This window comes from Oncorhynchus tshawytscha, linkage group LG05 (assembly GCF_018296145.1).
Source record: "Oncorhynchus tshawytscha isolate Ot180627B linkage group LG05, Otsh_v2.0, whole genome shotgun sequence".
In the NCBI taxonomy this organism is placed as follows: domain Eukaryota; kingdom Metazoa; phylum Chordata; class Actinopteri; order Salmoniformes; family Salmonidae; genus Oncorhynchus; species Oncorhynchus tshawytscha.
The window spans coordinates 11,652,714-11,679,400 of record NC_056433.1 but is presented as its reverse complement, the minus strand read 5'-3'; the positions used below and the strand labels follow the sequence as shown (position 1 = coordinate 11,679,400).

Sequence of the window (26,687 nt, the reverse complement as noted above, 5' to 3'; positions counted from 1 at the left end):
CACTGTTCAAAAAAACGGTTTATTGAAGTTGTGGCATTGTAGTACATTGTTGTTGTTTATGTCCCTTTATTAGGTAAACTAACAATCAGCATGCCAAGAGGTAGAAATTAATATCAGTCAGATACACACACACACACTCTGCATTAGTCCTCCTGAACACAAAACAAAATGACCTAAACCTATCATCATTCACACGAACACTGAAGAGTGCTGAAATCAATAACCTACTGACAAACAGCTTTCCAATTGATAAACACATACAATTGTCTGTGTTTGTGGTGGTAGGGGGAGCACCAATTGGGTGCCATTTCATGTTCCCTGAGGACCTTTGCAGACTTGATCCTTGACCCCTAGGCTGATAACTTGAACTGTATAGTTTTAAGTCCAACCATGTATCACCCATCTCTCAACATTGAACTAACACTTTAACCAGGTTTTACCTATTAGAGAGACAACAGGAGAATGACTCATGAGGAAGAGCTGAGTCCTGGAGGGGGGGGGTGCAAGTCCTGGGGTTGGTGGGGGAGTCTGGGGCCAGAGAGGTGGGGGTGGAGACAGGGGTAAGTCCTGTGGCTGGCTCATGGGGGGGGGTGCAAGTCCTGGGGTTGGTGGGGGAGTCTGGGGCCAGAGGGGTGAGGGGGTGGAGACAGGGGTAAGTCCTGTGGCTGGCTCATGGGGGGGGGGGGGTGCAAGTCCTGGGGTTGGTGGGGGAGTCTGGGGCCAGAGAGGTGAGGGGTGGAGACAGGGGTAAGTCCTGTGGCTGGCTCATGGGGAAGAGAGGGAGGGTTGGTGGGAGAGTCTGGGGCTAGAGAGGTGGGGGGTGGACACAGGGGGTAAGTCCTGTGGCTGGCTCATGGGGGAAGAGAGGGAGGTTTGGTAGGGAGAGTCTGGGGCCAGAGAGGTGGGGAGACAGGGGGTAAGTCCTGTGGCTGGCTCATAGGGGAAGAGAGGGAGGTTTGGTAGGAGAGTCTGGGGCCAGAGAGGTGAGGGGTGGACACAGGGGGGTAAGTCCTGAGGCTGGTCCAATTTTTTTCGTATTCTTTGTTTTTATGAGCGTTTATGTCCTCTTAGTCTCATTCACTCCTTCTGTGCGGTGTACATTTACACCAGAGATCTGTATATAATGACTAGATGCTCATGTTTCCACCCTAACAATGGGAGTCGTTGTCCCAAAGGCGGGAACGCAGGTGACAAGCTTAAGTTCAAAAATAAGCGCATTGGGCTTGGAAATTGGAGTGACACCTCTCGCTTCGCCTCTATCTCCCAAGCCCCTACCACACACAACAACAAAGACGAGAGATCACCACTTCTTCACTGACAAACGGTTTCAACTCTCTATTTGCATTTGAGGTTTGGTCCAACAGAATGGATCATATGGACACCACAACACATGGAGAAATGATTATACTGTAATAGAGAAATGAACCTTTCTAATGAAACCCTGTTTATGTTTCAACTCCTCAGATTTTGAGCAGAGCAGACACTACTAAAACAAATGTACCAATGAACCTTCACCTGGAAAATGAACGCTCAGTTTGTCGCAAGTGCATTATGGTACCACGTATCACTAGCAGTATTTTAGTCAAATAAAGACTTACCCCAGCTGTCTAGTCTGTTTTATAAATGTGCAATACGCATAAAACGAAGGAGTTGTCATGTCGTTTTCATTCAGAGATAAAGTAGGCCACTTGATTCCAACATCTGAACAAAGTGGACAGGCTAGCATGCTGTTCAAACAGTTGGAGACAGACAGAAGGGTGTGTTCATAACAATTCAACTGTTCTACCTTGTTAGCTAAATTCAGAGCTAGTGAAATTATACCTCGATCCAAGTTTGCTGAACTAGAAATATAAATATTAGCTGGGCACCAACTAGCACGTGGCCTTCTGCTTGAGACTGGTGTTCATTTTCTAGAATAGCTGCTACATTATTAGTGAATGTGCATTAATATGCATGGTTCTGGTTACATTTGTAACAAAAAGTTAATTTTTATAGACAGACCTGAAAGCCAGATCAGTGATTATAGAAGAAAATAAAGCAGGTACAACTATTTTGATATAATAATTAAATTACAAGTGAGTCAGTCGTATGGTTGTGGAAGGAATATATTCAGCCTCGGTATGATTACACAAGCTCTGAATACATTAAATAATGGCTGACTGTTTTAAATGTAGTGGATTTGACCTTAAATTGTACAACAAAGCTTATTCAGAGATGTGTTTTTCTTCTTCTAGATATATGTAGTGAATCGCTTGTAAGAGAGTTGAGGAGTGGAGACCGGGGGTAAGTCCTGGGGCTGGCCCATGGAGGTGGGGGGGGTAACTTTATAGTCTGGCTGACCTGGAGCCCATGCCCAAAGCAAGCCAACACTGGGAAGGGAGAACCAGGAAGAGAGAGGGGTGGTTAATACAGGCCAGACAACCGGGTAGGAAGAGATTGATCACTGCTCAGGAACAAATCAGTAGTGATGATGAGGAGGGAAGGAGAACAGCTGAACAAAAAGATTAGTGATCATTAAAAAAAAATAACAAGAACGAGTAAGAAACTTCTAAGACACACGATAGAGACACTTCCCCTAGAAACAGACTTCCAGGGACCCCCCCCCCCCCTCTTCATTTGACCCAGGAGAGGCTGAGGCAGCGGGCGATGAAGGCGTATGTGTCGGCCACCTCCTGGATGACCTTTCTGGTGGGCTTTCCGGCGCCGTGGCCCGACTTTGTATCCACGTGGATGAACAGTGGATTGCTCTGACCCGACCAGCGGCCCACCACGTGTTGCAGTGTGGCGATGTACTTCAGGGAGTGTAGGGGGACCACGCGGTCATCGTGGTCACCTGTGAGGAGGAGGACAGCGGGGTACTGGACGCCCTCACCCTCGGGCACGCGTATGTTGTGGAGCGGGGAGTACCTGGAGGGAGAAGAGGAGATTTCTTCAGGGCGATGATGTTCACCAATGACAGATTTCTACAGGGACGATGATGTACGGTGAAAGTATTGTGTACAGGTTTTAATACACCAAACATGGAGCAAATAGATACAGTGCAATCCTCAAGTATTCACACACCTTGATGTTTTTCACATGGTTACTTCACAGCTTTATTCTCAAACAGATTTTTTTTTAAAGTTAATCTACACACAATAGCCCATAATGACAAAGCAAAAATATTTTTGCAAATGTATTGAAAATTTAAAAAATGAAATAATACATTTCCATAACTATTCAGCCCCTTTACTCAGGACTTTGTTGAAGCACCTTTGGCAGCGACTGCAGCCTCGAGTCTTCTTGGCTATGACGCTACAAGCTTGGCACATCTGTATTCGGGGAGATTTTCCCATTCTTTTCTGCAGATCTTCTCAAGCTCTGTCAGGTTGGATGGGGAGCGTCGCTGCACAGCTATTTTCAGGTCTCTCCAGAGATGTTAGATCGGTTTCAAGTCCGGGCTCTGGCTGGGCCACTCAATGACATTCAGAGACCTGCCCTGAAGCCATTTCTGCATTGTCTTGGCTGTGTGCTTTGGGGTGTTGTCCAGCTGGATGGTGAACCTTCACCCCCAGTCGGAGGTCCTGAGCGCTCGGGAGCAGGTTTTCATCAAGGATCTCTTTGAACTTTGCTCCGTTCATCTTTCTCTCGATTCTGACTCGTCTCCAAATACCTGCCACTGTAGGGATGGTGCCAGGTTTCCTCCAGACATGACGTTTCGCATTCAGACCAGAGTTCAATCTTGGTTTCACCAGAGAATCTTGTTCATTATGGTCTAAGAATTTTTATTTGCCTTTTGGCAAACTCCAAGCGGGCTGTCAAGTGCCTTTTACTGAGGAGTAGCTTCCGTCTGGCTACTCTACCATAAATGCCTGTTTGGTGGAGTGCTGTAGAGATGGTTGTCCTTCTGGAAGGTTCTCCCATCTCCACAGAGGAACTCTGGAGCTCTGTCAGAGTGACCATCGGGTTCTTGGTCACCTCCCTGACCAAGGCCCTTCTTCCCTGATTACTCAGTCTGGCCAGGCGGCCAGCTCTAGGAAGAGTCTTGGGGGTTCCAACCTTGTTCCATTTAAGAATGATGGAGAGCCACTGTGTTCTTGGACTTTCAATGCTGCAGCATTGTTTTGGTACCCTTCCCCAGATCTGTGCCTCGACACAATCATGTCTCGGCGCTCACAAACAATTCCTTAAACATCATGGCTTGGTTTTTGCTCTGACAGGCACTGTCAACTGCGGGACCTTATATAGACAGGTGTGATCATGTCCAATCAATTTATCACATGTGGACTCCAATCAAGTTGTAGAAACATCAAGGATGATCAATGGAAAATGGATGCACCTGAGCTCAATTTCGAGTCTCATAGGGTCTGAATACAACAGTGGTAGGCTTGATTACCAACAACGACGAGACGGCCTACAGGGAGGAGGTGAGGGCCCTCGGAGTGTGGTGTCAGGAAAATAACCTCACACTCAACGTCAACAAAACTAAGGAGATGATTGTGGACTTCAGGAAACAGCAGAGGGAACACCCCCCCATCCACATCGATGGAACAGTAGTGGAGAGGGTAGCAAGTTTTAAGTTCCTCGGCATACACATCACAGACAAACTGAATTGGTCCACTCACACAGACAGCATCGTGAGGAAGGCGCAGCAGCGCCTCTTCAACCTCAGGAGGCTGAAGAAATTCGGCTTGTCACCAAAAGCACTCACAAACTTCTACAGATGCACAATCGAGAGCATCCTGGCGGGCTGTATCACCGCCTGGTATGGCAACTGCACCGCCCTCAACCGTAAGGCTCTCCAGAGGGTAGTGAGGTCTGCACAACGCATCACCGGGGGCAAACTACCTGCCCTCCAGGACACCTACACCACCCGATGCTACAGGAAGGCCATAAAGATCATCAAGGACATCAACCACCCGAGCCACTGCCTGTTCACCCCGCTGCCATCCAGAAGGCGAGGTCAGTACAGGTGCATCAAAGCTGGGACCGAGAGACTGAAAAACAGCTTCTATCTCAAGGCCATCAGACTGTTAAACAGCCACCACTAACATTGAGTGGCTACTGCCAACACACTGTCAATGACACTGACTCTACTCCAGCCACTTTAATCATGGGAATTGATGGGAAATGATGTAAATATATCACTAGCCACTTTAAACAATGCTACCTTATATAATGTTACTTACCCTACATTGTTCATCTCATATGCATACGTTGATACTGTACTCTATATCATCGACTGCATCCTTATGTAATACATGTATCACTAGCCACTTTAACTATGCCACTTGGTTTACATACTTATCTCATATGTATATACTGTACTCGATATCATCTACTGTATCTTGCCTATGCTGCTCTGTACCATCACTCATTCATATATCCTTATGTACATATTCTTTATCCCCTTACACTGTGTATGACAGTAGTTTTTTTTGGAATTGTTAGTTAGATTACTTGCTCGTTATTACTGCATTGTCGGAACTAGAAGCACAAGCATTTCGCTACACTCGCATTAACATCTGCTAACCATGTGTATGTGACAAATAAAATTTGATTTGATTTGGATTTGAATACTTATGTAAATAAGGTGTATTTTTAAAACATTTGCAAAAAAATTCGAAACCTGTTTTCGCTTTGTCATTACGGGGTATTGTGTGTAGATTGATGAGGACATGTTTTTATTTAATACATTTTAGAAGAAGGCTGTAATGTAACAAAATGTGGAACAAGTCCAGGGGTCTGAATACTTTCCGAATGCACTGTATGTCAAATAGCTGCACTTGACGTTTGCACTTTTGGTATTACACTAAATCAAGCGAGCACAAGCCTTGGAAAGAACTTAACATGCATTTGACGTGGTTCTGGAATACTGAAAGATTAATGTTAATATCCCAAACAGGCTAAATGTAGCCAGGTTCCAGATTTGTTTGTGCTGTGTAGCGAACACCTATGGTTATAGGCATGACAACCACCATAGAAGTTGGCTACAAAGCTAAACTGATCTGGTACCAGGCTAGGCTTAGGGAAGTGTAGCACTAGCACTCACTTGATGAGCCAGTCAAACTGCTCCTTGACCTCACAGCAGCCGAAGTCAGTGGTCCAGGCGTGGCCGATGGTGAACTTGTGGAACTTGAGCATGTCCATGACGCCCACCTGGGCCACGGCACAGCCGAACAGCTCTGGCCGCTGGTTCACACACGCTGCTGTGGGGGCAGAGGGCGGGACAGATACACGTTATCAGGCAGCGAGAGACAGACACACACACACAGGTAAGGAGATAAACACACAAAGACAGAGTAAGACAAAACCGCTGTATATACAGACAGACATTCCGATGTCAACAAAACTGTTAGCTTAGGAAAGTGTCAGGGTTGGTTTTCAGGTCAATGACTAAAAGCATCAACAAGAAAAAGGATGTCGTTATTCCGCAACGTACCCACGAGCAGGCCCCCGTTGGACCCGCCGTTGATGGTGAGTTTGGAGGGGGACGAGTAGCCCTCCTTGATGAGGTACTCTGCTGCACACTGGAAGTCTGTGAAGCAGTTTTGCTTTTTGGCCAGCATGCCCGCTGGAGAAAAACACACAGAGAGAGATCAATGTGTGAGTGTGTGTGTAAAAGTGTTTTAAAACACACAGAGGGAATTGAGTTGACAGGGGCAATGTGTGTTACTTTTGGAGAGATCGAAAACCCAAATTGGTCTACACGGACAAGTTCTGGCCTCATTTAGATCTTATCTGTCGGAAAGATATCAGTTTGTCTCTGAATGGTTTGTCCTATGACAAATCAACTGTACATTTCGGTGTTCCTCGAGGTTCCGTTTTAGGACCACTATTGTTTTCACTATATATTTTACCTCTTGGGGATGTCATTTGAAAACATAATGTTAACTTTCACTGCTATGCGGATGACACACAGCTATACATTTCATTGAAACATGGTGAAGCCCCAAAATTGCCCTCGCTAGAAGCCTGTGTTTCAGACATAAGGAAGTGGATGGCTGCAAACTTCCTACTTTTAAACTTGTTCTAGGTCCCAAGAAACAAAGAGATCTTCTGTTGAATCTGACAATTAATCTTTATGGTTGTACAGTTGTCTCAAATAAAACTGAAGGACCTCGTCGTTACTCTGGACCCTGATCTCTCTTTAGACGAACATATCAATACTGTTTCAAGGAGAGATTTTTTCCATCTACGTAACATTGTAAAAATCAGAAACTTTGTCCAAAAATGCAGAAAAATTAATCCATGCTTTTGTTACTTCTAGGTTAGACTACTGCAATGCTCTACTTTCCGGCTACCCGGATAAAGCACTAAATAAAACTTCAGTTAGTGCTAAATATGGTTGCTAGAATCCTGACTAGAACCAAAAAATGTGATCATATTACTCCAGTGCTAGCCTCTACACTGGCTTCCTGTTAAGGCAAGGGCTGATTTCAAGGTTTTACTGCTAACCTACAAAGCATTACATGGGTTTGCTCCTACCCATCTTTCCGATTTGGTCCTGCCGTACACACGTACACTACGGTCACAAGACGCAGGCCTCCTAATTGTCCCTAGAATTTCTAAGCAAACAGCTGGAGGCAGGGCTTTCTCCTATAGAGCTCAATTTTTATGGAATGGTCTGCCTACCCATGTGAGAGACGCAGACTCTGTCTCATCCTTTAAGTCTTTACTGAAGACTCATCTCTTCAGTAGGTCATATGACTGAGTGTAGTCTGGCCCAGGAGTGTGAAGGTGAACGGAAAGGCTCTGGAGCAACGAACCGCCCTTGCTGTCTCTGCCTGGCTGGTTCCCCTCTCTCCACTGGGATTCTCTGCCTCTAACACTATTAAAGGAGCTGAGTCACTGGCTTACTGGTGCTCTTCCATGCCATCCCTAAGAGGGGTGCGTCACTTGAGTGGGTTGAGTCGCTGACGTGGTCTTCCGGTCTGGGTTGGCGACCCCCCTTGGATTGTGCCATGGCAGAGATCTTTGTGGGCTATACTCAGCCTTGTCTCAGGATGGTAAGTTGGTGGTTGAAGATATCCCTCTAGTGGTGTGGGGACTGTGCTTTGGCAATGTGGGTGGGGTTATATCCTGCTTGTTTGGCCCTGTCCGGGGGTATCATCGGATGGGGCCACAATGTCTCCTGACCCCTCCTGTCTCAGCCTCCAGTATTTACGCTGGAGTATTTCTCCTGTCTTATCCGGTGTCCTGTGTGAATTTAAGTATGCTCTCTCTAATTATCTTTCTTTCTTTCTCTCTCTCGTAGGACCTGAGCCCTAGGACCATGCCTCAGGACTACCTGGCCTGATGATTCCATGCTATGCCCAGTCTACCTGGCCGTGCTGCTGCTCCAGTTTCAACTGTTCTGCCTGTGGCTATGGAACCCTGACCTGTTCACTGGACGTGCCACCTGTCCAAGACCTGCTGTTTTCAACTCTCTAGAGACAGCAGGAGCGGTAGAGATACTCTGAATGACCGGCTATGAAAAGCCGACATTTACTCCCAAGGTGCTGACTTGTTGCACCCTCGACAACCACTGTGATTATTATTATTTGACCATGCTGGTCATTTATGAACATTTGAACATCTTGGCCATGTTCTGTTATAATCTCCACCTGGCACAGCCAGAAGAGGACTGGCCACCCCTCACAGCCTGGTTCCTCTCTGGGTTTCTTCCTAGGTTTTGGCCTTTCTAGGGAGTTTTTCCTAGCCACCGTGCTTCTACACCTGCATTGCTTGCTGTTTGGGTTTTTAGGCTGGGTTTCTGTACAGCACTTTGAGATATCAGCTATATAAATAAATTTGATTTGTTACCTTTGTGCCAGGTCTCTCCGTACTCCCCCCCTCCTCTGATGTTGGCCACAGCCAGGACTCCTCCCATGTGTCGGACAAAGATCAGCCGTGATACACTGGGAAACAACATTGAACATCACCTTACTTCCTTTCCTCTGTCTGAACATCACCTTACTTCCTTTCCTCAGTCTGAACATCACCTTACTTCCTTTCCTCAGTCTGAACATCACCTTACTTCCTTTCCTCAGTCTGAACATCACCTTACTTCCTTTATTTCAGTCTGAACATCACCTTACTTCCTTTATTTCAGTCCGAACATCACCTTACTTCCTTTATTTCAGTCTGAACATCACCTTACTTCCTTTCCTCAGTCCAAACAAGTCCAGGTAGATACAAAGCATCATGTAGAAGAGCCAAGACAAGATAGTCATTTGAAAAATGGTGCTATATATAACAATTGTGCCTGCAAATAATGTTATCTTAAATAGCCCTAAAAGTCAAATGATACACAGTGCCATCCATAATTATTGGGACAGTGAAGTATTTTTGTTGTTGCTGAGCTCTGTACTCCAGCACTTTGCACTTTAACCTCAGTCATTGTATCACTTCAAATCCAGACTGTCAGCTTTATTTGCGGGTATTTTCATTCCTATCGGGTGAACTGTTAAGAAATTACTTCACTCTTTGTACATAGTTCCCCCCAAATGTATGTTTTAAAGTAGTCAAAAGTTTAGTATTTGGTCCCATATTCTTAGCAAGCAATGATTCCATAAAGCTTGTGAGGTTGGTATGTCTTAGGGGTATGATATTTGTGCGTCTAACTTCCCCACTCACCATTATTCCCGATTTATTAAGGATGATCCATCAGCATGGTAGCATCCACATTAATGTAGAAGTATTAAGAAACCAATTATATTCTTATGTACAATAAAAGTGACTCCAACATTACACAATATATTATTTACCATTCATTTCTATTGGACACAAAATAATCTGAAATACAACCTAAACAAATAGCAAATCCATCCAACAAGTTTGAAGTCACAAGCTTGTTGTAATCATTGTGTGCTAGGAGTATAAGACCAAATACTAAACTTTTGAATACTTCAATACCACATAAGTAAATATGTCCAATACTTTTGGTCCCCTAAAATGGCGGGACTTGGTACAACAAATGCTGCAATTGTTAAACAGTTCACTCGATATGGATGAAAACACCCTCAAATTAAAGATGACTGTCTGTATTTTAACCTCATAGTAATTGTATCACTTCTAAATCCAAAGAGCCAAAATAAGAATACAAATATTCACGAAGGCCACTGTGTGTATAGCAGTAAACAAGTACATTTTCATGAGGAAATTAAAAGAAGAAATCAAGATTAAAGCGACATCATTACATGTAGCAACTGAATGATACATCCAGTGTGACCCGGTGGTGGTACCTGTAGCTGGGGGAAGTGACCCGGTGGTGGTACCTGTAGCTGGGGGAAGTGACCCGGTGGTGGTACCTGTAGCTGGGGAAGTGACCCGGTGGTGGTACCTGTAGCTGGGGGAAGTGACCCGGTGGTGGTACCTGTAGCTGGGGGAAGTGACCCGGTGGTGGTACCTGTAGCTGGGGGAAGTGACCCGGTGGTGGTACCTGTAGCTGGGGGAAGTGACCCGGTGGTGGTACCTGTAGCTGGGGAAGTGACCCGGTGGTGGTACCTGTAGCTGGGGGAAGTGACCCGGTGGTGGTACCTGTAGCTGGGGAAGTGACCCGGTGGTGGTACCTGTAGCTGGGGGAAGTGACCCGGTGGTGGTACCTGTAGCTGGGGGAAGTGACCCGGTGGTGGTACCTGTAGCTGGGGAAGTGACCCGGTGGTGGACCTGTAGCTGGGGGAAGTGACCCGGTGGTGGTACCTGTAGCTGGGGGAAGTGACCCGGTGGTGGTACCTGTAGCTGGGGGAAGTGACCCGGTGGTGGTACCTGTAGCTGGGGAAGTGACCCGGTGGTGGTACCTGTAGCTGGGGGAAGTGACCCGGTGGTGGTACCTGTAGCTGGGGGAAGTGACCCGGTGGTGGTACCTGTAGCTGGGGGAAGTGACCCGGTGGTGGTACCTGTAGCTGGGGGAAGTGACCCGGTGGTGGTACCTGTAGCTGGGGGAAGTGACCCGGTGGTGGTACCTGTAGCTGGGGGAAGTGACCCGGTGGTGGTACCTGTAGCTGGGGGAAGTGACCCGGTGGTGGTACCTGTAGCTGGGGGAAGTGACCCGGTGGTGGTACCTGTAGCTGGGGGAAGTGACCCGGTGGTGGTACCTGTAGCTGGGGGAAGTGACCCGGTGGTGGTACCTGTAGCTGGGGGAAGTGACCCGGTGGTGGTACCTGTAGCTGGGGAAGTGACCCGGTGGTGGTACCTGTAGCTGGGGGAAGTGACCCGGTGGTGGTACCTGTAGCTGGGGGAAGTGACCCGGTGGTGGTACCTGTAGCTGGGGGAAGTGACCCGGTGGTGGTACCTGTAGCTGGGGGAAGTGACCCGGTGGTGGTACCTGTAGCTGGGGGAAGTGACCCGGTGGTGGTACCTGTAGCTGGGGGAAGTGACCCGGTGGTGGTACCTGTAGCTGGGGGAAGTGACCCGGTGGTGGTACCTGTAGCTGGGGGAAGTGACCCGGTGGTGGTACCTGTAGCTGGGGGAAGTGACCCGGTGGTGGTCAGCTGGGGGAAGTGACCCGGTGGTGGTACCTGTAGCTGGGGGAAGTGACCCGGTGGTGGTACCTGTAGCTGGGGGAAGTGACCCGGTGGTGGTACCTGTAGCTGGGGGAAGTGACCCGGTGGTGGTACCTGTAGCTGGGGGAAGTGACCCGGTGGTGGTACCTGTAGCTGGGGGAAGTGACCCGGTGGTGGTACCTGTAGCTGGGGGAAGTGACCCGGTGGTGGTACCTGTAGCTGGGGAAGTGACCCGGTGGTGGTACCTGTAGCTGGGGGAAGTGACCCGGTGGTGGTACCTGTAGCTGGGAGTGATTGAGATGTTGAACCCTCCGTAGCCGTAGAGGAAGGCAGGGTGAGAGCCGTCCAGCTTCAGGCCCTTCTTATGGACGATGAACATGGGGATCTCTGTGCCGTCCTTACTAGGGTAGAATACCTGGACACACAGATACAGGTGCTTGTTGGTGTGAAAACATAAAGATGATATCAGTCAATTCTGGTGGTTTGTATTAGTATAGATAACCATCTAAATAAAGAAGACCTTTTAGGAGAGGTGCTGAACAACAGAAGATAAAACTATACATAAGAAAAATCTATTGGCATACTCATCGCTCCTTCCTGTCGATATATTTGACCAATGTTTAATCTTTAGCCTAAAAATTGGTCAAACATATCCACCGCAAGGACAGATGAAGGTGCAACTTTCTTTTTAATTTGTATAGCATGAATTTAGTGTACAAAACATTAGGAACTCCTGCTTTTTCCATGACAGACTGACCAGGTGAATCCAGGTGAAAGCTATGATCCCTTATTGAGGTCACTTGTTCAATCCACATCAATCAGTGTAGATGAGACGACAGGTTAAAGAAGGATTGTTAAGCCTCGAGACAACAGACATGGATTGTGTATGTCTGCCATTCAGAGTGTGAATAGGGAAGAGAAAAGGGCCTTTGAACAGGGTATGGTAGTAGGTGCCAGGCACACCGGTGTGTGTCAAGAACTGCAATGCTGCTGGGTTTTTCATGCTCAATAGTTTCCTGTGTGTATCAAGAATGGTCCACCACCCAAAGGACATCCAGTCAACATGAAGCATGTGGGAAGCATTGGAGTCAACATGGGCCAGCATCCCTGTGGAACGCTTGGCACCTTGTACTCCCACTCCCCGACAAATTGAGAACACTTTAAAAGCCGCAAAATATAATCCTTTTAAAACAAGTTATTTTTGTCTAGTTACAGCAGTCAACTAGCTAGGTAGCTGTTTAGTTTTCTAGAGCGTTCACTAATCTGGGACGGCAGGGTAGCCTAGTGGTTAGAGCGTTGGTCTAGTAACCGGAAAGTTGCAAGTTCGAATCCCCGAGCTGACACGGTACAAATCTGACAAGGTACGCTCTTGTCAAACTGTCAACGGAGTAGCCAGTAAGAAACGAGATATGCCGAATAACAGTCTACAAACCACTGGAGGGAACATAAATCTAATTTGACTGTTCAGATAAGTCACGTTACCAAGAATAAGATTTGTATCTGATTTCAAGCTACCTACAAAGGTGGTTTGAAATATCTGATTCCATGGGCTTTTTGGCTGTTCAGAACGCAGGGGAAAAAAGAACAGAATCGAACATGCCATTTTTTTGTTTTTGAGTCAGTTGTAGGTATCTTACCTGAGTGGTTTGGTAGTCGGAGGGGTCAAAGCCTTTGACGGTGACCTCGCGGAACACGTGGGGTTGCAGGGGCTCCTTGGTCAGGTCACAGTGGTAGATGATGGCTGGACAACAGGACAAAGAGAGAGGACAGGTCATTGACTTGTCACTGTTTCACTGCAGTATAATAGAAGATCCATACGGACTCCTGCAAGAACCTGTATGAGACTGTCTGACAGCATGAGCAACACCTGGCGGCGGGAAAGAGGTGGAGTTGTTGAAAGTTTGAGTGTCTGTGTGTGTGTGTGTGTGCATTTGTGAATGCATGTGTGTGTGTGTGTGTGTGCATTGGACACCACACGTCTGTCTCTGATACCTGGCGACAGAAAGGAGGTGAAGTAGTAGAAGATCTCAGAGTCTCTCTTGCGTCCGGTGAAGCCCACCACAGAGCCCACGTCCAGAGAGAAGGTCCTGAGCTCCTCCCCCGAGCTCAGACGGTACATCTTCAGCACGTTCTTCACGTCGTGCAGGAAACACACAAAGAGGAGGCTGTTGTAGGTACAGGTGGCAAACACTAGAGAGGGGGAGTGCAAGACGGGGGTTAGTCAATCTAAAAGTTGAAAAACCATGATCACCTAGACAGAGTATTCCTGAAATCCTAGACAGAATTTGGATGTTATTTCCTGTTAGGACATGCTTTAAACCAACTGTAAATAATAACTGTTACAGAGCCTTCAGAAAGTATTCATACCCCTTGACTTAATCCACATTTCGTTGTGTTTACAACCTGAATTCAAAAAAGGTATTCAATCCAAATCTCACCCATCTACACACAATACCCCATAATGACATGTTTTTAGAACTGTTATTGAAAATTAAATACAGAAATCCTTATTTACATAAGTATTCACACCCGAGCCAATACTTTGCTGCAGAAGCACCTATGGCAGAGATTACAGCTTTGAGCCGTCTTGGGTATGTCCGCAGCAGCTTTGAGCCGTCTTGGGTATGTCCGCAGCAGCTTTGAGCCGTCTTGGGTATGTCCGCAGCAGCTTTGAGCCGCCTTGGGTATGTCCGCAGCAGCTTTGAGCCGTCTTGGGTATGTCCGCAGCAGCTTTGAGCCGTCTTGGGTATGTCCGCAGCAGCTTTGAGCCGTCTTGGGTATGTCCGCAGCAGCTTTGCACATCTGGATTCGGGGATTTTCTTCCGTTCATCCTTGCAGATTTTTTTCAAGCTCTTAAATTAGATGGGGAGCGATGGTGAACATCAATCTTAAGGTATTTTTACAGATTTTCAAGTCTTGGCATTGGCTGGGCCACTCAAAGACTTTCACATTCTTGTTCTGAAGCCTGTATGCTTGGGGTCATTGTCCTGTTGGAACGTAAATCTTGGCCGCAGTCTAAGGTTGTTTGCACTCTGAAGCAGGTTCTCATCAAGGATTTGGCTCCATTCACCACCATGCTTCACAATAGGGATGGTGTTAGACAGGCGAGGTGCTGTGCCTGTTGCCCTCCAGAGCGGTTTGCATTTAGGCCAAATAGTTTCAATATTTTTTAGCTCATTAGACCAGAGAATGTTTTGCCTTATGCTCGTTCTTTCACGTGCCTTTTTGCAAACTCCAGGCATGCCGTCATGCCATATCATCCAGATTGGTGAAGTGCTGTAGAGACTTATCCTTCTGTAAGGTTCTCCCATCTCAGCCAAGGAACTGCGTAGTTCTGTCAGAGTGTTCATTGGGTTCTTGGTCACCTCCCACCGCCCGGTTGCTCAGTTTAGAGCTGGCCGTCCGACCAGGCAGTTCCACATTTCTTTCATTCCCCAATGATGTGCTCTTGGAAACACTCTAGACATCGTTTTATACCTTCATCACAATTCTATCTCGTGATCTACAGACAGTTCAGTGGACTTCATGGTATAGATTCTGCTCTGACCTGCATTGTCCACTGTGTGCCCTTATATAGACAGGTGTTTGTCTTTCTAAATCATGTCCAAACATTAATTGGTCGCAGGTGGACACCAATCAAGAAGTAGTGACATTTGGATGATCAAAGGAAATTGGATGCACCCGAGATTAATTTGGAGTGCATAGCGAAGGGGTGTGAATACTTATGTCAATTAGATATTTATGCATTTCATTTTCAATAAATTAGCAATAAATGTATACATGTTTTCACTTTGTTATTATGGGGTATTATGTGTAGATGGGTGAGAAAATACATTTTGAATTCAGGCTGTAACAAAATGTGTAATAAGTTAAGGGGTATGAATATTTTCTGAAGGCACTGCATGTCTTCACTGTTTGCTCCTACTGCCAAAAAGTGATTATCTAAATTATCACAAAAAGTGATTACCAAATTATCCAATTCACGTTTAGCTATTCTAAAACATTACTTATTGAGAGCAGAAAACATTCAGTCTGTGACCTACCGATGACGTCCTTGTCGTGCTGGGGGATGAGCTCCTTCCAGTTGGCCTGGGCGGGCTGGGCGAAATCGATGTTGATGAGACGGTAACGAGGGGCCACCAGGTTGGTCTTGAAGGTGAACACCGTGCCCTCGTTGGTCACATACTCGTACTCCGCATCAAAGTTGTCTATCAGCTTCACCCACGGCAACAGGCCTGGAGGGGAGAGAGATAACTTGGCATCTTCAACTAAGTTACAGTCAACTAAACAAATACTCTTACTAAGGCAACACATGGGGAGGGCCATCCAAGACATAGACAACGCAAGACATTGACAAGACATTGACAAGACATTGACAACACATTCACAAGACATTCACAACTAGGGCTGTTACAGTGACCGTATTTCCGCCAAAACGGCAGTCACAAGTCATGAAGGCAGTCAAATTCCACGTGACCGTTTAGTCACAGTAATTAGGCTTCTCCAAGCTCTGATGCTGCTGATGGTCCTTAGTAACCTACCAAACTTGCTAACTGCCTGGTACTCAGCACTCTATTGTCCCTCTAATCACTCTGACATCAATTAATTTAAAAAAATGTACCTTTATTTAACAAGGCAAGTCAGTTAAGAACAAATTCTTATTTTCAATGACGGCCTAGGAACAGTGGGTTAAATGTTCAGGGGCAGAACGACAGATTTTTACCTTGTCAACTCGGAGATTCGATCTTGCAACCTTTCGGTTACTAGTCCAACGCTCTAACTACTAGGCTACCTGCCTCCCCTGAAAATCTGATCAAACACTTCAAGCATGAGCTCATGTTGCGCAACATTTTTTATAGACTATGCAATTGTGTGAGAAAACAGAGATAGCTGATTGGATGCTCTTTTTAATGGAGGCTTTCTATACGCCAAGCCTTCTATATCGATTTATCAACTTTCCTAATATTAAGCATTTTGCGTCTCTTTACAACAGGAGTATTGCCTACCTGGCTGGAATGAAAATTAACCACAGGAAAAACGTCCTCCATTTGCTATTTAAGTGCATAGATGATTAATTATTTTCCGCTGACCCTGTTTCGAGGCATGATAATGGTCCATTCTATTTTCTTCTCCCCAATTTCATGGTATCCAATTGGTAATTACAATCTTGTCCCATCGTTGCAACTCCCATACGGACTCTGAAGAGGCGAAGGTCGAGAGCCGTGCATCCTCCGAAACACAACCAATCCGCACTGCTTCTTGACATAATGCCTGCTTAACCTGGAAGTCAGCCGCACCAATGTGTTGGAGAAAACGCAGTACACCTGGCTGACTGTGTCAGAGTGCACTGCTTCCGACCCGCCACAGGAGTCGCTAGAGCGCGATGGGACAAGAACATCCCTGTCGGCCAAACCCTCCCCTAACCCGGACAACGCTGGGCCAATTGTGCGCCGCCCCATGAGTCTCCTGGTCGCAGCCGGCTGCGACAGTGCCTGGACTCGAACCAGGATCTCTAGTGGCACAGCTAGCACTGCGATGCAGTCCCTTAGACCACTGCGTCACTCAGGAGGCCCCGATGCCACATAATTCTAAGCAAATCTTGCTAAATGAACTAGTGTAGCCTACAGCCATTTGGCATAGCCAGACCTAACACAAGGACAACTCAGAGTATGCTAGTCGGTCCTTCTGAAATGTTCTTCATATCATGTTTCTTTATTTATTTTTTATTTTACCTTTATTTAACTATTCAAGTCAGTTAAGAACAAATTATTATTTTCAATGAAAAAATTAACTGCCTGTTCAGGGGCAGAACGACAGATTTGTACCTTGTCAGCTCGGGGGTTTGAACTTGCAACCTTCCAGTTACTAGTCCAACGCTCTAACCACTAGGCTACCCTGCCACCCAGACCTGTCTAAAATAATGGATTTCTTAGACTTTTAAAAATGTAGATGTTCCAAAGGTCTGTGGAAGCCAGGAGTTGCTAAATGTGACAATGTTAATTAACAGTCAATTACCATGACACCGCCAGTTATTTGCTTGACAATCTCCGGCTGACGAAATTTCATGATCGCCACAACCCTATTCACAACACAAGACATTGACAATACAAGACATTCACAATCTATAGTGGATGTTCTTGATAACACATCAAGTCAAAGCCTATGCCCTACAACAAATATGGTTGCCGGTCAATGGATGGTGCTTATGCGTTAAGGAGACTAAAGAGAGAGACTGATCTGATTAGGTTGTGGTGTGCATGGTACCTGTGATACCCTGAAGAGTGGTTTGAAGGTCACAGTACCACAGCCGGTTGACCGGGTCACAGCCCTTCCTGATGGACAGCAGTACGTAGCGCCCGTCATCTGACACCTGGAGTGAGATCGCACACGCACACCTTTCAGAATGCTAATACAACACTGTGCCGCTAGCTAAATATCAGGGACATAAGACAAGAACTATAAGTCAGATTCTGTGCTGTCCACTTCCCTCTATGGACATAAAGGGAGAAGACTGGTGTACTTCAGGAGAACGATAGATATTAGGATACACGTTATGTCTCCTCAAAATGGTACTTGGACTAAAGATAAGAACCATTTCTGCATTGTCTAAGAGATATGAGACAGTCAAGTCCCGGTCTGTTTAGTGTCTAGCCAAGTCCAGCAGCGTACCTCGACCCCACTCATCCACTTAGGGTGGTCGGGGAACTCGGCACACAGGCAGTCCTGAGACTGGGGGGTCCCCAACACGTGGAAGTAGAGCTTCTGGTGCAGGTTCGTGGACGTCTCAGTGCCTAGAGGAGGAGAGTAATGTGTTCATACATTTAACTAAAACTAAATGGAACAAACTAGTTCCCCTCTAAATATCCAAACATCCCCTCACCGTCACTTTTGCCCTCCTGCTTGGGGTAGGAGTTGTAGAAGAGGCCCTTGCCGTCATGGGTCCATGACATGCAGCTGAACTTCACCCTCTCCAGCCGGTCATTTAGGGCCACGGCCCCCTCCACCCGCAGGAAGTGCATCTCCACCCAATCAGAGCCGCTGGCGCTGGTGCCATATGCCAGGTACTCGCCGTCCTCTGAGAAAGCATAACCTGAGGGACACAAGTAGCGCATGGTCAGAGGAACCATTCACGTTATTTACATTGTGAATAGTGTTGAATATATTCATTTAGAATGCATTGTGAATAGTGATGAATGTGTTCATTTAGAATGCATTGTGAAGTGTTGAATATATTCATTTAGAATGCATTGTGAATAGTGATGAATGTGTTCATTTAGAATGCATTGTGAATAGTGTTGAATATGTTCATTTAGAATGCATTGTGAATAGTGTTGAATATGTTCATTTAGAATGTATTGTGAATAGTGTTGAATGTGTTCATTTAGAATGCATTGTGAATAGTGTTGAATGTGTTCATTTAGAATGCATTGTGAATAGTGATGAATGTGTTCATTTAAAATGCATTGTGAATAGTGTTGAATGTGTTCATTTAGAATGCATTGTGAATAGTGTTGAATGTGTTCATTTAGAATGCATTGTGAATAGTGTTGAATGTGTTCATTTAGAATGCATTGTGAATAGTGATGAATGTGTTCATTTAGAATGCATTGTGAATAGTGTTGAATGTGTTCATTTAGAATGCATTGTGAATAGTGTTGAATGTGTTCATTTAGAATGCATTGTGAATAGTGATGAATGTGTTCATTTAGAATGCATTGTGAATAGTGTTGAATGTGTTCATTTATTATGCATTGTGAATAGTGATGAATGTGTTCATTTAGAATGCATTGTGAATAGTGTTGAATGTGTTCATTTATTATGCATTGTGAATAGTGATGAATGTGTTCATTTAGAATGCATTGTGAATAGTGTTGAATGTGTTCATTTAGAATGCATTGTGAATAGTGTTGAATGTGTTCATTTAGAATGCATTGTGAATAGTGATGAATATGTTCATTTATTATGCATTGTGAATAGTGATGAATGTTCATTTAGAATGTATTGTAAATATAAATAAAATAAAAATTGAGTTTATATACACGTCATTGGCAGGTTGTAGTAGTTACTGTATTTTAGTGCCAACACGAGCTGTACTGGCTTATAATTTCACTTTCCCTTTCACATGGTCCTTTCCAGCACGGTTCCAGCAACTGTGGTAGATGTCTAAACATGCCAGTGCAGCGTAAAGGGTGATACAGTATACTGGTAGATTCTAGGCTGTTCAGTACAGTAGAACGTGATGTCAGAAACACACCTTCATGAAGGAAACCGTCATCTGTACAGTATTACAAACAGGACAATATTCTACATCATAATGAGCATTGCTTGACCTTGTCTCCATCCCCCACCTCGTAAAGCGACAGTCCCGTCCTCAGAGAAGGTGTTTGGGTCCAGGAAGACCGTGGGCTCTGCCTCTAGACTCTCCTGAACATACATTACACTCTGGTTCTGGAGGCCCGTGTTGTAGAAATGGAAATACCTGCAGCGGGGGGATAGTGTCAGCACAAAGCCAAGGAACTAAACTACCCAAAAGACAACAGTCTCCATCTTTTGGGGAAAGCTATATTTTGGCTCATCCTCAATTAATCTTGCCTCAAGTCCTCTCTCCTTGCTTCCTTCTCAAAATGCATTGGACCAGAAGGTACATGAGGAGGAAGCTTGGACCTCCTCCTCCACTACAGTTGAGAACAAGGCAGATAGGATGTGAGGAATCACAGAAAGACAAATTGAGGAAAGTCCAAAACCTCCATGTACCGCCTCAAGTCTCCCTTTCTTTCATTCTCTCCCTCTCACCTGCTCCCCCTCTTGAAGGGGCAGCTGTATTTGGGGTAGTCATAGAGCTCCGTCATGCGCTCCTTGAACAGGTCCCGCACCTCACAGCGGTCCAGGTAGGGCAGCGTCAGCTGGTTCTGAGCATTGACAAAAGCCTGGGAAGAAACACAAGACAAACTCAGCAAAAAAAAGAAACATCTCTTTTTCAGGACCCTGTCTTTCAAAGATATTTGGATTTTTACAAATGAACTTCACAGTTCTTCATTGTAAAGGATTTAAACACGGTTTCCCATGCTTGTTCAATGAACCATAAACAATTAATGAACATGCACCTGTGGAACGGTCGTTAAGACACTAACAGTTTACAGACAGTAGGCAATTTTAAGGTCACTTATGAAAACTTAGGACACTAAAGAGGCCTTTAGACTGACTCTAAAAAACACCAAAATAAAGATGCCCAGGGTCCCTGCTCATTTGCGTGAACGTGCCTTAGGCATGCTGCAAGGAGGCATGAGGACTGCAGATGTGGCCAGGGCAATACATTGCAATGTCCGTACTGTGAAACGCCTAAGACAGCGCTACAGGGAGGCAGGACGGACAGCTGATCATCCTCGCAGTGGCAGACCACATGTAACAACACCTGCACAGGATCGGTACATCTGAACATCACACCTGCGTGACAGGTACAGGATGGCAACAACAACTGCCAGGGTTACACCAGGAACACACAATCCCTCCAACAGTGCTCAGACTGTCCGCAATAGGCTGAGAGAGGCTGGACTGAGGGCTTGTGGGCCTGTTGTAAGGCAGGTCCTCACCAGACCTCACCGGTGGGCACAAACTGACCGTAGCTGGACCAGACAGGACTGTCAAAAAGTGCTCTTCACTGACGAATCACGGTTTTGTCTCACCAGGGGTGATGGTCAGATTTGCATATATCATCGAAGGAATGAGCGTTATACCGAGGCCTGTACTCTGGAGCAGGATCGATTTGGAGGTGGAGGGTCCGTCATCGTCTGGGGTGGTGTGTCACAGGAAAGCAATGACTGAGCTTGTCGTCATTGCAGTCAGTCTCAACGCTGCGTGTTACAGGAAAGACATCCTCCTCCCTCATGTGGTACCCTTCCTGCAGGCTCATCCTGACATGACAATGCCACCAGCCATACTGCTCGTTCTGTGTGATTTCCTGCAAGACAAGAATGTCAGTGTTCTGCCATGGCCAGCGAAGAGCCCGGATCTCAATCCCATTGAGCATGGCTGGGACCTGTTGGATCGGAGGGTGAGGGCTAGGGCCGTTCCCTCCAGAAATGTCCTTGGAACTTGCAGGTGCCTTGGTGGAAGAGTGGGGGAACATCTCACAGCAAGAACTGGCAAGTCTGGTGCAGTCCACAAGGAGGAGATGCACTCCAGTACTTTAAGCAGCTGGTGGCCAAACCAGATACTGACTGTTACTTTTGATTTTGACCGCCCCTTTGTTCAGGGAAACATTATTCCATTTCTGTTAGTCACATGTCTGTGGAACTTGTTCAGTTTATGGCTCAGTTGATGAATCTTGTTATGTTCATACAAATATTTACATGTTAAGTTTGCTGAAAATAAACACAGTTGACAGTGACAGGATGTTTATTTTCTGAGTTTATTAACACCACTGCAATGACCACTAACTCACAGAAGGTGGGGCTGGTTGCAACATCTACACAGCTGATCTCAAAATAGGGGTCGCCTGATATGAAAATGGGGTTGTGGGAGAATTTCCAAAATCCTGGTAAAAAAATATCTAATAATCGTCTTTGTCTCTCAAAATCATTTTAATGTGGTTAACCTTAAAAACCTAAATGAAAATTATTCAAATATAAAAGTAAAAATTCAACCAGAAATTCAACCAGAACCCTTAGGTAGTGGGAAAAGGCCACTGTGAATGGCTCAGCCCACTACGCAAAGAAACCACACACTATTGCAGAGACTGATATTACTGGCCGCAATTGATATGGTGAAAACAATGTGTGGGGAGGCAGAGGCACAGAAATTCACATCAATACTTCTGTCAGATAACAATGTGAAACTAACATTTTATGCTATGGCTAGCAATCAAGAGGAAAATAACTGAACGACTCAAAAACTCCCCTCTCCAAATGGATGTTAGCTGTGAGGGCCGAGATGCCCACACATTGACTTTTGTTCACTACAGGTGCTCTCTAAGAGGACATATTGTTCTGTCTCACGATTCCTGGGCATGAAACGGCACAAGGGATGTTCAGTGTGCTGCATGGCTATATTGACGAAAAACAGATTCCATGGGATTGAATGGTGGGCTTTTCCACAGATGGGTCTACATCTATGGCGGGATGGCAGGCAGGCCTCTGCATTCTAGTTATGAATGTGTCTCCCTCTGCCATATGGACGCATTGTATGATACACTCACTGAGCTAGAATGGATACACCGAAAGCAACCTGTGGAAAAAGAGCTGAGCGCAGAACTCTGAGATATGCAGCAGCTAACTTCGATTGTAAACTACATCGTGCACACCTGTTCACAAAACTACTGTGTGCGACCATGCATTCACGGGTCACTATGGAAGAGTTTAGGTTCCTGAGTCAAAGGGAATACTGTTCTGTCTCCCGCCGAGCATTAAAACTCATGGTACGCTGATTCAGTGCTCTCATCTGCATTAAAGACAAATATCGATCCAGGTTGGATGTGACAGGAGAGATGTCGGTGCACTGTCGACCACGCCCCCTGACATCGAGAAGCTCCGAGGCAACATGCATCAAGCACACCCATCTCATTAGTGGATGTGAGATAAGAGAAATTTTGTCAGACTAATTTGCAATTGATTCTCATAGCCCCAATTAAAAAAGTTCACTTGTTGGCTGTTAATTATATAATTTTTCACATGGGTGGGTCACGAGACTTTTCATATATCAAAATGGGGTCATGGGTCAAACAAGTTTGGGAACCACTGATCTACGGTGTCAGTAGCTCAGGGATCATCAACTTTTCATGAGCGGATGGTCGGGGACCGGAACATAATTACAAATCATTTGTAGACTGCAAATTGACCGCAAGAAGCCCAAACAGATATAATAATGAACTAAAACAGAATTATTTCAAACCTTACATTTATATACAATCACATATATCTTTATTATGTGTGGGAATACTTTGGAACAGATTTCCTAAATTAAAAATCACTTGCAGTTGATTTGCTGGTATTTTTACCATCTTTTATGTCCAAAAATAAACAATATTATTTATATAACTTTGTGCTCTGAAAACTCACTGCCAGCTCGGAAACTCAGCAGCTGCCTGTGTCAACGGTATGTTTTGACATTCTAGGTATATGCAGAGTTAGTGACTTGACTGTCCCATATCTGTTAGACAATACAGACATGGGTCTTTGTCCTTGATTGTGGGACGGAGTTGACAGTGGCACACAATCCACATTGGCCAATTAACTTTATACCTAGATAATGGTGTTAATACTACATTTCATCTGAATTTCTGTCATAAAATTGACACTGACTAAGAACTCCCTGACAAACGTGCTGGTAACGTTGCCACAACATTCCTTGAGCCAGTGGTGCTGAAATATACACCGTATTTGGAGTGACATGAAAGATAGCATTTACCTGCGTCTTCTCGCTGTCTGGGTCCTCCAGCCAACTGTACGGGTCAGGAATCTTGTTACCATGGTAGTCATCTGCCTGTCAGAAATAACCAGCCGGTGAAATCCAGAATGTACGCCAGCAGTCAGACAACAACTTTGATCATTCATCGTTTGCTGCTGGCTGGAATGTGATAACTAGCTAAGCTAAAAGGACAAGAGCCAACGTTAGCTTGCTAACTATCCAGCCTAAGCATGGCTAGCAGCTAACATGAAATAAAGCTAACAAAATCATAGCTAGCTGGCTCATTCATTTGACCTAGCTATACTACAAGATAAGTTAGCGAACTCGGTTGATATGTTCATTTGTTCAAATAATGTCACTAATTAAGTTATTTTAGTAGCCTCAATCTATCCAACTAAATAGAGGTACATTACATGCTCACTGGGTAATAAAGAACAAGCTAGCTAGCAAGTGGCTAGCTCCTCACCATTCACTTGAAAGCGACATGTCTAGCTAGCTGTTACTACTAGCTAGCAAGCTAGTTAGCATGTTTACTTACAACTGCCTCGTCACGGTAAGCATGTGGGTACTGGAAAGACATTTTAGAAGTGACTGTTCGGAGATTCCGTAATAAGAAAAGTTGTGTAAAATAATGAATGACTGGTTTTGTTATGACTTTCTGGATCCGAACAAACATCAACTTTGAATGTCGAAGCTCTGGCCAGAATGGATTTGCTGATTTATGCTGCGTTCAAAACCAAGTGGGAAGGTGGTATTTGCCACATACGACTGGGGAAATTCTAGTAGAACGGCCACCCAACTGGTAATTACTATATCATCACTGAGCTCCGACTTCTCCCACAGGCTAAACTCTGATGTTACCTACTAAGGATTTGACCTCGATATCAACATTTTCGGAAAAATTAAATACAAAACAAAACACTATTTATAAAAAACATCTATTAATGTGGATTTTGAAAACTATACATGGTTCACCAGCATGATATCTGTGCTTTTAGTTTATGGTAGACGCAACTTGTTTTCCATTAGCCAATCAGCGTGTCTCAACAAGTTTAAAGCACGTGACTGCATCCAACTCGTTTTTGCGACTTTACTGGCAATTACCATCATCACACGTGGTTATAAACGCAGCATTAGCTGGAAACAATCAAAAGTCACCACCTCCAAGACAGCATCCAGGTTGGCTGATAGGAGCGGTTGAGTCACGAGAATGCCCCCTGTCGGTGGATTTGTGGATGGAAGAGTGGGTTTTGGACGGCTAAATTTGGATCTATAATGATGAGGCTATTTACGTGCAATATTTGAAAGTAAATACAAACAATGGCGATTTTAGCATGTCAATTTTGGTGGGGCAAACAAACCAAAACATATGTAGATGCATGGCAGCAAAGCCACTACACTACACAACACTAAACAATCCAGTAATTGCACTATAACGGTGACAAACGGTGCCCACAAACTGTTAGGACCTACATAAAGCTGTCCCAACAGCAGTCCCAATAATTTACCACTGCTAAAACTGGCTATCAGCAGAGCCTTGTCTGGCAGTGAAACAGTTAATTCAGCCTCATTTATTGCCATGGCTGACTTGCTTAAACAAATGTGATTTCTACTGACAATTGAGATGTACAAACTATGGCATAAGTGGACAACAAGCAGATAAGAGGCAATCCGTCATTTTGATTATGACATTCATGAGCGAGCTAGGACGATGTAGTCAATATAACTATTTGTTTAGCACTTTTGAAATGTACAACGACAGAATTGTCAGACCTTTGGCCATTCGTACAGTATTCTCCCTGTACACCAAGTCAGAACCATAGGATAAATAAAGGGGGCATATTAGCAGACAATTAAAGCGCTTACAACATTCGATGATGACATTTCTCTAAAACAGGCTATAGGCTACATATGCAAGTCAGAACAGTATTCTAAATTATGAGGGGAAAAGGGACCAAATTATTAGGGTGAGGCACATGGGCAACAACAGCTTACTACACAACATACATTTGGTATTACTTTCTTAGCTACAGTATACATATCTCCCTGACATATTACATTTATGCAGCAGCATAAAATACATGTTTGGACTCACCTTGTTGTGCTGTGTTCACTTGAACAAGAAGGTGGCGCAGCAGTCCTTCGAGGGCAAACTTTGTCATCAAAATCTGTCATTCTCTGGATTTATGATTCTTTCAAGACAACTGGGAACTCGGGGGAAAAAAACAAAGTTGATCAAGACGTCAGTGATCTTCAGGTCGGAGCTCTAGAAAGATGCCGGAGTTCCCGACTTGCAATTCCGAGTTGGATGACTGTTTAAAATGTATTTTTCCAGTCGGACCTCATTTTTTTCAGAGTTGCCAGTTGTCTTGAACTCACTGAAGTCTGAGATTTCCCAGTTCCGTGTTTCCAGTTGTTTTGAGCGCGGCAGAAGTCATGCTGGATTGACAGTATGGCAAATGTTGAATGTTTATCCTTTTAAGCTTGGAAAAGAGACCCTTAAACCCAGACTTGGACCACACACCCACTCCACTGAATAGCAGGCTAGTGATTGCTTTGCAATGCTTGCAGTTAGCCACTGATTCCTTCCAAACCACTCATTGTTGAATTTGCGATATTCAACTTGTTGTGTAATGTTTATGGCCGATGAGCACCGATTCATTTTATCTTTAATTTCTCTCCATGTGACAGATAATTGAAAAGGATTTGCCAGTAGATTGTGGACTTGATTCATGATAATGACTGCTAGTTTGCTAGCTAAGATTTTGAAAAATGATGTCGATAATCAAATTGATTTATGAAGCCCTTTTTACATCAGCC

The 26,687-nt window shown here is 45.0% G+C and overlaps 1 protein-coding gene across 2 annotated transcripts; it reads right to left on the bottom strand.

Moving 5' to 3' along the window:
• On the bottom strand, positions 1-24,628 carry LOC112249921 (prolyl endopeptidase-like). 2 transcript variants are annotated; one of them, XM_042321469.1, is made up of 15 exons: positions 24,406-24,628; positions 23,868-23,942; positions 20,259-20,392; positions 19,796-19,944; positions 18,346-18,555; positions 18,135-18,256; positions 17,730-17,835; positions 15,509-15,700; positions 13,458-13,655; positions 13,103-13,206; positions 11,744-11,880; positions 8,785-8,879; positions 6,422-6,553; positions 6,032-6,188; positions 1-2,907 (listed from the first exon to the last, which is right to left on the bottom strand). In XM_042321469.1, the coding sequence occupies exons 1-15, from the start codon at positions 24,541-24,543 to the stop codon at positions 2,613-2,615; spliced, it is 2,244 nt and encodes a 747-aa protein (XP_042177403.1). In that variant the 5' UTR covers positions 24,544-24,628; the 3' UTR covers positions 1-2,612. The 2 variants fall into 2 exon arrangements, with proteins under 2 accessions (XP_042177403.1, XP_042177404.1); XM_042321470.1 differs by having other exon boundaries at positions 19,814-19,944; positions 24,406-24,627.
• Positions 24,629-26,687: the final 2,059 nt, after the last annotated feature.

What these genes read in the sequence shown, in the direction of transcription:
- LOC112249921 (XM_042321469.1), bottom strand. Translation starts at nt 24,543, where the DNA reads ATGTTTGTTCGGATCCAGAAAGTCATAACAAAACCAGTCATTCATTAT. An exon ending in CACTCTTCAGGGTATCACAG is followed by an intron (nt 15,701 to 17,729) that starts GTACCATGCACA and finishes TCTCCCCTCCAG; the next exon opens with GCCTGTTGCCGTGGGTGAAG. An exon ending in CAGTTTGACTGGCTCATCAA is followed by an intron (nt 2,908 to 6,031) that starts GTGAGTGCTAGT and finishes TTCTCCCTCCAG; the next exon opens with GTACTCCCCGCTCCACAACA.